This window comes from Aythya fuligula, chromosome 4 (genome assembly GCF_009819795.1).
Source record: "Aythya fuligula isolate bAytFul2 chromosome 4, bAytFul2.pri, whole genome shotgun sequence".
Lineage (NCBI taxonomy): Eukaryota > Metazoa > Chordata > Aves > Anseriformes > Anatidae > Aythya > Aythya fuligula.
In genome coordinates, this window is record NC_045562.1 from 67,586,327 (window position 1) to 67,599,824 (window position 13,498).

Here is a 13,498-nt window from a genome sequence, read left to right on the forward strand (position 1 = left end):
TCATCTTTCCCATCAAAGCTGGAGAGCAAATATTGTTGGTCATTCATTACAACTATGATTTTGCTAAAACCATTTATCTGAAGTTTTTGTGTATTTTTGTTTGTTTTGTTTGATTTTAAGTCTGTTTCTTGGGTTCTTCTAGGATCTAGCAGCATCTTATTAAGTAAAAAGTTTTATTATGCTGGATCCAGCACCTGACAAAACATTAACATTGTTTTTACACATTTGGGGAGGAGGTGGGAACAGAAGGGAGGGAACAGACCAAGGAGTAGGAAGCACTACAATACTTTCATCTGAAGTGCTAAATCATACAAAGATCCCTCTGATCTCACTGATTATGAATACACAAAAAAATTCAGATTATGAATAAACAAGAAAGTCAGAGATTGTCCTTCACAAAAACACCTGAAGCATTCTTTAGATGCTTAGTTTAGATGTTATTTTCTTTTCTGGCAGCCCTTAATCTTTGGGAAGGAACAGGCTGCAGGCTGTATAAACAATCCTAACTAACTACAGCCCATTCTTTACTAATGTCTTTACTGCAGCTTTTTAAAGTATTTTATACATTGTCATTTGAAACAATTAGACAACAACGTCTGCCTTACCAGATTATCGAGCATTCGCATAAGAGCTTCAAATTCCTGTTCGCCAATCTGCCATTTTGGATGGGATACAGAACCCTCACCTGCTGGAGACTCAGGGGAACGAGACTTGGCTTTATACTTTCCAGGATCTAATAACACTAGGTTGTCAGGTCCACCTGCACTGGCCAGAGTACGTACCTTAAAAACAATACAGTCAACTTTTAGTTTCTTGAGAGGAAGAGAAGGGGAAAAAGAAATCAAACTAGAAAAAAAAAATAGTTAATTTTAAAGCTAAATAAATCAACATACTTGTTTGTACCAAAGTTGCCTTAAGGCTTTCAAAGCACTTCTATTTTTAACAGGCAGCTTATATCAAATCAATGGTTCTAATTCAGTATTGGAATACTGCTGGTTAAGCCACCATTTTGGATGTCCTCATGTAATATAACGATTTCACAAATCACCACATTAGTTTAGATCAATAGTTTAACCAGTAAAGCACAGAACTGTTAATCTGTTCAAAGGTTATACAATCATACTAAAGTTCTTACTTGAATCTCACAGGCAAGCACTAGGTTATGAATATAGTAGAAAGCCTCCTCCACAGTCTCTCCAACGGATACTAAGCCATGGTTTCTGAGAATAAGGACCTAGAGAGGCATTGCAAAGAAGGTTAACAGCAATAATGCAAGTATTTTCAGTGAATTAAATATGGATCCATTTCATCTTGCTCCTGATTAAAGACCATAGCTCCCTTCCCTCCCACACTTGTCTTTAATTCTAGCTGTAACTACTGACCTTGCTTTTCGGTCCCAAGTTTTTCTGAATAACCACCTTTTCTTCATCATCCACTAAAATACCATGGTAGTCATGATAAGCTACGTCCCCTAGAGAAAGTGCTTCAGGTGAAATCGGCAACAGACCACACTTCATTGCAGAAACCTGAGGAATATTAACACAACTAACTTAATTTCTTGCAAGAGGGCAAAAAACCCAAAACTGCAAAAGGTACACATCTGGAATACTATAGATAGACAGATAGCTATATAGAGATAATACATTTCAACATATTGATATGCAAGTATAAGACCACTCTAGATGGCTCCCTAAAGCAAAAGCTTTTATTTACTTATTTTTATTTATTTATTTTACAACTTCCAGATTGGGTACAAAAGTCTCATTGATCTTGGGTCTGACTCAACACAGCTGCTTTTACATGACATGAACAATAAATGTGAAAATACTCAGTGTTAAAAAAAAAATACAATCAATTGCATTTTTGCATCTGTCATTCCTTTCATTCCAGTCAGTGATTTTTGTTTTTCTCCTCAAAAACAAAGGGTCGAGTGACAAACTACAACACACACAGGGAACTCTGCAGCACTACTAAAATTAAGGAACACTGCTAGACTGTTATACCTGACAATTTTAGCAATCTCAGTCTCAAAATGGTTGCATCACTGCTGTTAATCAGTTAAAAATAAATGAAAACGACAACTTTAAAGTATCTGTGACACTTAGTGACCAAATGACTCAAAAAATTTCAAAGAGGCAGAATTGATTTCTAACCAGTTTCTCTCCTATGAGTAATATCTGTTTTAAAAAACATTTGAGTTTATCCATCTGTGCATCTACAACATTTTTAAGGGAATGTTATAACCTACCTGAAGTTGTGCTACCAGAGCTTTTTGTACTCAGATCACATGAAAAAACTGAAATATTCAAGAAAACTTTGATAAATTGTGCTTTACAAAAACAACATGAAGCAGGTTAAAGATCTTATGATGTAGTGTCAAAATACAGGGTCTTTTGTGGTAAAGGACACACAAACACAATATTTGTGCTTTCCAATTACAGAGCTCAATATATTTGTCTGACCATTTGTGTAACAAATGAATAAGGAAAATCTGACTGATTTAGCCACATATTTGAAGACAGGAGTAGAGGCTTCGTGCCCTTCAAAAAGGAAGCAAAACTATGATTAACGGGGACCCACCTATTTTCCAGTTTGGGTGTGTGTGGGGAAACTGATCACAAACAAAACAGCGTGCTTACCGCTGCCCCTGCTGGAGTGTGAATATGAACAATGCATTTAACATCAGGTCGAGCTGCATAAATCGCAGAGTGCAAAGTAAAACCAGCTTGGTTTACTCCCAGGTTAGTGCTCCCACGATCAACTACATCTCCCTGTATATTGATTTTAACCTGGAAGTGAAAGAAAATAGTTTAATAAATCAAAATCATCAAAAATCTGACTTAATTCATCATCTACCACTGATATTCTAAAAGTGTTATTTTAACAGGTGTCAAAACGTGCATGGGAGGGCTGTAGGCAGGTGACTAGGTCCCTGGCTTGAGGTTGAAGTTTGAAATGTTACTACTCTGCACCTGCTTCACCTTACTGCTACCCTTTTTTTTTTTTTTTTTTTTTTTGCCAGAGCAAAAGAATAGTTTGAAAGCTTCCATTTTGATTCAAACCAAGAAGTCAACCACATTAACTCAAGTTGCCTTTAGCAGCAAGTAAAGAAGAAAAAGGCTCACAAAATGCTTCCCATGAGCAAGCAGTTACTGGAGTAGTGTCTTCAGCTGCTACCACTGTCTCAAAAAGACACTTTATCTACACTCTTGACTACTTATATCATTAAATGACAACTGAATTAGGCATCTGACACAGTATCTTCAAATTGTAACAAGCATTTATGTCTGAAACATATGTTGCTTCCCTCAACAAACTTTACCCAGCAGGCAATAGCTTTCAAGGGTACAATGTGGTTAGCTACCCCAGTGAGTTGGCTCCTGTTTACAGCTAGATCAACTGCAGGACACCTGGTGGTGAACATGGGGAAAGAAATCTCCCTTAGATGCCTCAGCTGTACCAAAATCAATCATGTTCAATAAAGCTATTTCACACAGGTAACAAACAAAGTAAGGTACTTGCTGGGATTGAACTTAAACAGCTACAAATACAAATAGCTGAATCTGTTCTGTGTATTTTACAGTTGTGAAAAATAGTAATTGCTTACCAGACTGGAGGCAGTCACTTCACTGTAAAGGAGTCCAAAAGGTACAATGAGGAAGTGTTCCTGCTCAGAATTTACTCTGGCCTAAGGATAAAAGATGAGTAAAAGCTAAGTTATTACAAATAGTTTATTAAAGCATGTGATAAGGCCCAAAACCACAAAAATTCCTTCCAGTTCTTGAATATGGAATGGGTAAGTGTGCCCATAGCATAAGCAATTCAACTTTCACGTATGTCACAACAGATAATCAACATACGGCACACTTAATTAACCCATGTTGAATAGAACCAGATGCCAGAGTCCTTCAGATTGGTGGAAGATTGGTAAATGCTTACATCCTGTGGAAAGGACAACTAGATTGTTCCTGATAAAAGGAATTATGCTGTATGATAAATGCAAAAAAGTTTGTGTTTTTTTTCTAAGAGGAGTAAGTTTCTACTCCAACTGTATTTATATTCTAGTAAAATAGAAGGTATGAAATAGAAGTGAGAAAATTTAAGAATTTGGCCCACAAATCTCAAACACCTTGATTCTGAGTAGGATTTCATCACTGACCTTGGTGCCACGTGAGATATCTGTGAGTTTGTAATACAAAAATAATTCTGACTTCAAAATATTCACAGCTTGGAATGCATCAGTTTCACGACAGTACAATAAGAACTACTGGACAATTTTAGGAACCTCCCAACTTAAAAAAAAAAGATTTCACAATGATTGAAGTCAGAAGGAACTTCTGGAGGTCATTTGGTCCAACCCCCAAGTTTTCCCTTCCCCAACATGCACCTACTTTACGCTCACTCAGGTCTTCTACTACTTGCAACACTAGCTACATATAGTTCCACCAGAGAAAAAAGATTTTTTAAATAAATTGTTGATCATTAATCTAGAAGCTTCAAGCACAAATTTGTTTTCATTTTGACAAGCTGGTAACGTGCTGGTTCTGTTTAAGGCTGCATGCTATGGCAGGTTCAGGTTAACCTGTACTTTTATGAATCACCAAAACAGTTCTCCATTACAGAACTGTAAGTGATCTAAAAAAAATCTTTTACTTAATTACACACAGCAAAAAAACAGGTTTTACTCAAATGCTCTGAAAGCTAACAAGAAAGCCTGAATGTAAGACCAACAGGCAGCATATCACCAACCACCTAACTTTCAGATTAGATCCAGGAACTGCTTGTGCCCTCACAGCTAACCAAGACTCAGTGAATGAAGTACATTCTGCTAACCCATAATCTCAAATTCTGCCTAACCCTGGAGGCATCCAAGCTTACAATACATTGCTTCATTTGACATGAAAGCTCTTGACGCTCTGTAATTCTGCTTCTGTGTCAGGACTGCACCAGTCTGAACAATTCCACACACAGCCACTGCCAGTGATTGATAAGGATCCAGAGAAGCAAAGATACTCCACCCAGCTCCCTGATATGCCCAGATTGGTGTGTGCTCTCATATCCTCACAGTTCTTTCCCCCTGTAACACACAGGGTCACAACCCTCACAGAAGGCTGTTGTATCTCAGATAATAAAAAAAGATACACACTGATGGCTTTCAACTTAAATGCAATCACCTAGTAATTAGAGCGTCCATTCAAAGAAAAATAAAAGAAAAAAGAAGACCTGGAGTCAAAATCCAGCTCTGCATGAAGCAATAATATCTGCCCCACTCTAAGGAGTGCCTTACTTCCACAATACCATTAAATGTACGTGTATACAGAACAAAGGTGAGACTATTTTGTAAATACAACAACCTTGTTCCACATCAACTTCTGAAGGTAAATTACAGCTCTTAGTCACCTTTCAGGATGCTATTCATTGGAGGAGTCTGTAAAGGAAAAGTTGAACTATGACTTGTGATTGCTGGTGACAAAACACCTCCAAAAACTTTCCAACACCACTTTGCCCTTCAAAAGCTATCTAAAATACTTTCAACGTCTCATACTCCTAGTGTTCTGTCTTCCATCTCAGCTGGTAACAGATCATCTAACTAGCCTGTGCTGCCCCCCTGCCCAGGCCTCTAGGCACATGGCTCTGACCCCATCCTCCCAGGTGTGAATGTGACACTAGAAAGCCATCTCCAAGCCTGCTTGCTTGGAAGTCTTTTTACCGCATTAATGTGTCTGACAAAATCAATTCTCCTGTCACGTATGAAAAATCAGGGGGTGGCACAGAGTTGTTTACAAGAATCACTATGTTGGATACATTCCCCTACTGAAGTAACCAAATGGTCTAAACAACATTGCCCTCATCTCGTGCCTACCCATATCATTTACAATCTTCATCAGTTCACGGGTAATATACCTTGAAATCTCAAAAAGCAGTAATAATGAAATTACCATTTTTCATTCAGATTGCACCAAAAAAAGGAAAATGCATCAAGGACAACCTCTGCTATGTAAAATACACAATTCAGCTCTGTTAGGGAAACAATCGACTGGGTTGCACACCACAGCTGTGACTTCACTCATGAGACTCATGTTGATCATTCTTCTGGCACATAAAACCTCCTTGATTTGACCTCCTTGTCATTCTTATTATGGATGCCAGCGATTACTCAGTCACAAAGAAAATTGTTGGCACACAGCATGAAGCTAAACAGTCCGCTCATGTTCAGAAATACTAATGGTTTCTTTTTCAAAAAGGTCAGTAGAGAATTTTCGGTAAAATTGAACTGTATGACTAGTGAAAAGATATTTTAGTACTTAGTAAGAAGATGAAGACATTACCTTGCAGAATAATACATATCATTATTCAAAACATTTAAGATACTACGAGATTAAGTCTTTCAGAAGCCTTAGGTTTCATCGTAAGAACTTCCATGCACACTCTTAAGGCTATTCAGGCTATGGTAGCCGATATCCAAGCTGTTTTAGTTCTTGTTCTTGAGATGCCAAGACTAAATCTCTTCACTATTATACTGCTTTCAGTACCACTTTGCTCCTCTTCCACACAAAGAGACAATGACAGATGAGGGAGGGAAGCAACTCACTTGCACATTAAAACAATTGGTTCAGTTATCTGTTGATTCAATACTCACTGTTATGTGATTGTAAATGAGCTGAGACCAGCCAAAGAGATCTGCTAATCTGTAGAAAGCTGCCAATTTACATCGTAATAACTTCTCCCCTTTTTCATAAGCAATGGAATCAGAGCCCCTCAGATCATTCACTGGCGTCACCATGCCAAGACCTGAAAAGGAGATGGGAAGAAAGCACAAGGCAGTTGTGTACAACAGCAGTTGAAACCTATCACTGTCATAGTGGACTTTTCTTACTAGATCGTATCAACATGTTAGTCTAAGAAATGTACAGCAAACTTTAATTACTATAACATCATAATGCACATGACATGAAACTATAGTCTCTGACACAATCTTGGATAGAGTCAGCACATTTCCTTCCCTAATATTCATTAGTGCTAAGGTGACAATGAGTTCTCAGCAGTTTTTCCCCCCTCTCAAAACTCATAATTGTCTATAAAATGCAACTTTCCACTAATAACAGAAAAGTGTAACCCCAAATACTCCACTTTGAGATATGATTTTGTATTCCTGAAAGGGAGAACTGTTCATATAACAAGATGCACAACAATTCATTTAATTAAGAAACAATAAGTACAGGCTAAACAGAGGAGGAAGATTATGGTAAAGCATTACAAATTCTGTAGATCTAGTTACAGTCCACTGAAAAATGTGATTTAGAGTAGCTGTGACAGAGTAGAATCTGCCATGCTACAGTCTGAACTACAGATTACCTCTGGAGCACAGGCAGGGATTTATATTATTCTAAGACAAAACCTGTGCACACAAGCATTTTCACACCTAGTTTTTTATTATGCTTGCCGATGTTTCTTGTCTATAGCTTCACTTTGCAAAGGAAAGCTGCAAACAATATTTCAGTGACAAAAAATAATTAGTTTCTAAAGACCTTCGCTGTTGCTATTAATGAGTTTAATTTTCCTGTATAATGTTTACCAAATGGATTGTAAAATGTTTAAGTTTTCAACTAGTGCTCACTATCAGGCTTACCTTTCAATTAAGGCATTTTACTTGATGTGGCTTTTGATATGAATTATATACATGAATCCCACTGCATATCAATGTCATTTAGTAACTAATCAATTCATTTTCTGTCTGCAATGCTCCCTTAAGTGGACAGGATATTATTAAACTTCACAGCACATTTCATTGCATTCACACTGTCTTCATTTTAAGCCTTTCAAACAAGAGAACTCTATTATATGTTTAGGTGCACTCACTCATGTTTAACGCAGCCATTCCGCCTTGTGGTGCTGCTGGGTAGACATTTGGCACATTCGTTGTCATAAAATCTGCAATCTGCTGTAAAGCCAATAAACCCGTTGGATTCTTCCCCTTCTTAAATTGTTCCTGGATCATGGATTCCAATTCTTCACAAAAAGCCTGGCAACAGGACATGTCATATTGTAAAGCAAGCATGAATGAACTTCAACCTTTCATACAGAGCTTCTTTTTAACACTTCAATGGAAGTGTGCTATCTCTTTTCTCCAAAGCAGTTCAGTGCAGTACTACTGGGTACACGCTGTTACTTGCAACTGCTGCTGTCTGGAGCCCCAGTGACAGGAGTAACTCTTTCTGTAAATGGAAATGTCAGTATTCTCTCTCATTGAACCTATTAATATGGATTTCTGGAAGACGGAGAAAGATGTACCATTGACTTAAAAGAACACAAAACCTGAATGGAAAAGTAGCTGAACCAGGAAAGAGAAGAAAAAAATATTAGCATGACTCTGAGGGAACTAAGAGCCAAGGAGGTATCCAGAAACACACAGGAGTAGCCACTAGATTTTAAAACTATGCTTAAACTAGGGGTCTGTTTACTTCTTTTCTAACTTCTTGTTTTTGTTTACCTTTGGCAGAAGGAAAACAACATTTTTACCATGGCTAGTACACAACACTGCTTTTGACAAAAATACTGGAGTTTTTATTAAAAGTATGCCAATAGTTACATGAATCTAAATAAAAGGGGTTGGTTTCACATGAAAACCAGTAAATATAGCACTACATCCCTACTCTTAGCAAAGACATGTCACAAAGCGCTTTGTATCTAAAGTTACCCATCGGTTACCACAAAAGGAACAAATCTAATGAGAACAGTTTTGTTTTGTGCACTCTCCAGGAGGAAAACATCTTTAATAGTAAAATTTAATCATTCACTGATTATTGCGCACCTTTTCTGGAAGGGAAGCTTAATATTTCACATATCAAAATAACAAAAAAAACTGAACGTAGGGCAGACCTGCCCTGTACAAGTTACTCCTGGAAGAGTTACTTAATTTAAATGCTTACATAAATGTTAAAATACAAAAAATGAGAAAGTGTCTTACTAGGACTAGATGGATGGTATGAAAAAGTGTTGACTGATTGATTATACACAAAATTTTGAAAGCAAGTCTGTGAAGCTGCTTCACGTGTAGACATTCAACCAGATAACGTGAGAAAATCAGGCTACATATACTTTTTTCTGATTAGCCTTTCCTCTAAAGTAACTCAGGTCTAAGAGAACAAACTTCTCCAGTTTTAGAGATATTAAAACAACAGATATAATAAATTTATTGCTTTAAAAAGATGTGCGTTTTCTTTTCTTACTGGGCTTTGAAGAATCATGGAGACTCTCTTCTTCTGTTCCATCATGTTAAAGTCCTGGCGAAGGTCGGGTGCCATATTTCTCTCTCTCAAGTAATCTGGATTATTTTCATCAACTCGATCAAAATACCTCTCTTTATGAGGGGCTGTTGTCGGAGGTGGTGAAGTCACCACCGCTGCACCAGAATCACCATTCATAGTACAATTTTATGGAACCTATGAAGGGGGGATCAAAGAAGAAAAGTAAATGAAACAAATAAATTATAAAGAACTTTTATTAAGAACTTCATATGTGTTCTTGTTTTTGGGTAAAAGTTCAAATCCACCTAAAATTAGCACAGCCTCCCAAACATGAAAGCCAAGTCTGTGTGGTTGGATATCTGTATTTTAAAGAAAAAGATTTTAAGATAAACAACAAGAAAAGTAGGCTAACATATATACAAAGCCAAATATAGTACACATATACATGCTACACGAGACCACTACTAGATCTCCCATTTAAACGGCTCCCAGTTCTTTAAGCTATCTCCAAAGCTTGAGTTTTCACAAGTATGCAAGTCTTTCAAATCTTGTCACAGTCTGAGATAACACATGATGTCTAAACTCACTATCACTTTTTAGTATATAAAGTCATATGGATATTGTATAAACTGGAATTTAAATTGTTACCAAAAATAGGGTATTACATACGCTCATTAATATGAAGAATCAACAGCACCAAAACATGCTCAAATTGCAAACACATTTCTGGAGAGAAGCTCAGAAATACTCTACAACCTGAAGCGTGCTTTTCACAAGCGTATTCATTTTGGGTTCCTTCCACAACGTGCCCTACGCTACATTAGCATGTGGTTTTTGAATCTGGAAACCACACACACAAACACAACCTCCACCCACTGGCCAAGGCTCATTTCAGTTTCACATGCTGTAATAAACAGTTGCACATATCTACTAGAAAGCCCAAAAACTCAGCTGGTATTGCTCAGAGCCTCCTTTCACTCACAAGGATCCCTTTGTGTAACATTAGCCCACTTTTCTTGGCAACACATTATAATATTCCTTCAAAAAAATCCTTTTTGGCAGATTTTGTGAGGCCTTCTGCCGACAAGCCTAACAGCAGTTTATTAAAGGTGCCTTGCAACACCTCGAGACTTGGCTCTCTGATTCCTGATCATCTGACATATCAAATCTTTTTTTTTTTTTTTTCCAAAAAAGACTTTCTTTGCATAGCACACACGATTAAACAAAACGTGACCAACGCAAACTGTGCTTCACTGAACTGTAACAAGGATATTTACCGAGGAATGGCTTGCCAGTTCAGCCAACTGCGATTCTGTATGTACGTTACACACAAAATATGCAGAGTTGAAATCCCTCGCCACCATGACATTTAGTTATTTTACCAAGAAAACGAGCCAAGAGAAGCTAGTACATCTTCTGGAGGTACAGGAAGAAATAAATTGAATGAAGCATCAGCATCTAGCTCCCTGTCCCAGTAAGACAGAACAGACTCAGTTCAATAACAGTGATTTAGACCAGGGGTGGAGACAGGCAGGAAAACCCCAATTTAACAGCCAGTTTCGTTATGTACCTTCAGTTTTGCAAGGTTTAGTAGTGTTAAAATCTGCTAATGTCGCCAACTTACTGCAACTCCTTCCACTATGCAATGGGAGAGATTGCACTTATCTTCATTAAGCAATGAAGAATCCTCTACAGGTTGTAAGGAGTAAGTATTGATGCATGTCTCTATTTTACTGTTTTGAAGTTTTCCTTACCTACCTGTCTTGAACTGTACTTGCTTGCAAATTAGGAATCTATTTGCATATTTACTAGCTAAAACCACTTCAGACATGGATGCACATAGAAGAGGCAAGTTTACATGTTACTTTGAAACACAAAATATCTTAAAACTGCTGCAGTGAGGAAAGTGATCTGCTTCAAGGCTTCACTAGTAGATCAGTAGATCTCGTCCTCTTTAATTCTTACACTAGAAAAAAAGCCTGCCTGCTGTTTCAAAACCCACCTAGTTTCTTATTTTGGAATGAGCAAATCACTGAATTGTGCCAGTTGAATACAGTGGGTAACAGAAAAGCATTTTTCCTGAACATGCAGAATACCATTATAAAAATCTGACTCAGGTGTCAGATGCTCAGGGCTTTAGTGGTTTCCACTAGCGGAGCTGCTAAACGCAGGCACCCCGTACTGTTTAAAGTCCAAACTTTAAAACACTCAGATTTTCTTTTTTTTTTTTTTTTAAGCAGCCATGAACACATCTCTATTATTGTCACACTTCTTTTAATTATTGGCTTTTCTCCTGCCAGAAGGAAATAGAGGGCATAGCCAGAAGAAATAACGCTTTCATCCACACAAAAGCCTTTTGAGGGCTTGGATGCAGGAAGTTTTAGACGAGCAAAGTTGTAAGCAAGCAGCCACCCCTTCTTTGCCAGCTCCAGGTCCCCAGCACCCACCCGCCACATCCTGCTCCCCTGCACAACCTCCCGTCTGTGCCAGCTGTCCTTTTGTACCCAGAACAGCTTCCCAACAGCTACCACCACTTCCTACAACCCCCTAAATTCTATTATCAATTCTAATCTTCTATATGTTTTTTGTTTGTTTGTTTGTTGTTGTTGCAAAACCACAGCCCACACCTCACCACCCCTGCTCACCACAGAATAAGAGAGGTCAGAAGTGGTGCCCGGGTAAGGCTGCTGCTCTTTACTCTCACACCAAAGAGGAACAAACCTTGCACAGGTGATACCGAAATAGGACCCCAGCATCTCGCTAAAGCTGTGTTACTCCTTCACCTTGTCGAAAAAGGCATTTGAGGTGGTCCTGGAAAGCTCTTACTGCTTCAGCACGAGCTAGTGGCAATAATTTAACGGGAAATACACTATTTAATGTTAAGTGGTCCCTTCATGACTGAGGTTAAATCTCCATCCCATGGCTGAACTCTATAGATACTTACAATTAATGGCATCCCACCCCTCCGTGTGGTCTTGCAGTCAACTGTTTTAACACAACTTTAAGAGTAATTGTCCATTTCCAGGTCTGTCAACTGCTGATAAAGGCTTTTGCATTAGAAATGGACAGGTTGGACGTTTTACACAAGTTATCAAAATTTATTTACTAGTTTCCTCTGAGCCTCTTTGAGAGTAAGGCAAGATGGACTCTCCCATAAGAACTTTGTAAGACACAGACCGTAAATAAAACGAATCTCAACAGTTGAGCTGAGCACACGCTGGGAAGGAAGATAAACTGTAATGCCAATGGACCTCTTGCCACGATAACCGTGTTTAATGTGAGCGCCTTCTCTAACGTAAGGGTGTCAGTGAGACCACACCCTTAACTGACAAGCCAGGGCTGCAAGATGTCAGCGCGCACAAAGCCCTCCTTCGGGGAGCAGCGACTTGCAAACAGAGACCGCCAGAGGAAGCAGCACCCATAGCTGGGGTAAGAAATCCATGAAATTCACATCACAGCTTAACGTAACTGAAGGGTTAGACCCATTCTTCTAATAGGCATGTACACAAACACTACAGAATTCAAACAAACACTGCATCAAACGAGAAGCACCGAGCCAACTCACAGCACACGGTATTTATCAGCAGTGTGTGCACGTGCACATGTGTATTATACACAGGCTGGTTGTGAAATCATTTTTGTTTGGAAACCAGCTTTATAAAATGTACAGTGAACTTGCAGATAATGAGCAGTGTTTATGACAAAAGCCTGAAATTATTAATACTTAGGATTACTTTTATATTCCCTAATTATCTTATAACCCAAGAGAGTTCTGTTACAATGCACCTAAGAGGAAGCAGCGTTAGGGAGTTTAATTTAAACAAGAGAAGAAAGTTTTAGAAGAATAGTACAAAATGGATCCTGTTCACAACCAGAAAGAAGAAAAACAACTCAACCTTTTAAACAGCTTACATTCCCTACTACTCAACAGAGAATTAAATGATGCACATTTAGTTAACTAATGAAATCGGCAAGACACTGAGTAGCAGCCAGTCAGAATCTACTATAACTTAAGGTAACATAAAAAAAAATCTTAAATTTTAAAAAATACCTAAAACAATTTTCAAAGCCATAGTAGATTTGGGACGAGACCTCACTGTCGTTCAGAAACACATTTAAAACTTTAAACCAAACACTAAATTCATTGCAATTCCTGGAAGGTGGGAAAGGAGCAGCTAACCATATTTCTTGGAGGAAACGATGCTGCAGTCGCTGAAAGGTTGGTGGGTTTTTGTTTTTTTGTTGTTGCT

The 13,498-nt window shown here is 38.1% G+C and overlaps 1 protein-coding gene across 13 annotated transcripts in view; it reads right to left on the reverse strand.

The window, feature by feature from the left end:
• ADD1 (adducin 1) overlaps window positions 1-9,443 on the reverse strand; it is a 30,834-nt gene extending 21,391 nt beyond the window's left edge. For all 13 annotated transcript variants that reach the window (XM_032186653.1, XM_032186651.1, XM_032186650.1 and 10 more), the window contains exons 1-8: window positions 9,231-9,443; window positions 7,861-8,023; window positions 6,641-6,792; window positions 3,608-3,688; window positions 2,640-2,789; window positions 1,383-1,526; window positions 1,136-1,234; window positions 606-782 (exon numbers count right to left, since the gene is read on the reverse strand). In XM_032186653.1, the coding sequence (XP_032042544.1) occupies window positions 606-782; window positions 1,136-1,234; window positions 1,383-1,526; window positions 2,640-2,789; window positions 3,608-3,688; window positions 6,641-6,792; window positions 7,861-8,023; window positions 9,231-9,425 (1,161 nt within the window). In that variant the 5' untranslated portion in view covers window positions 9,426-9,443. The remainder of the gene's footprint in view (window positions 1-605; window positions 783-1,135; window positions 1,235-1,382; window positions 1,527-2,639; window positions 2,790-3,607; window positions 3,689-6,640; window positions 6,793-7,860; window positions 8,024-9,230) is intronic.
• Between the last annotated feature and the right edge of the window lie 4,055 nt (window positions 9,444-13,498).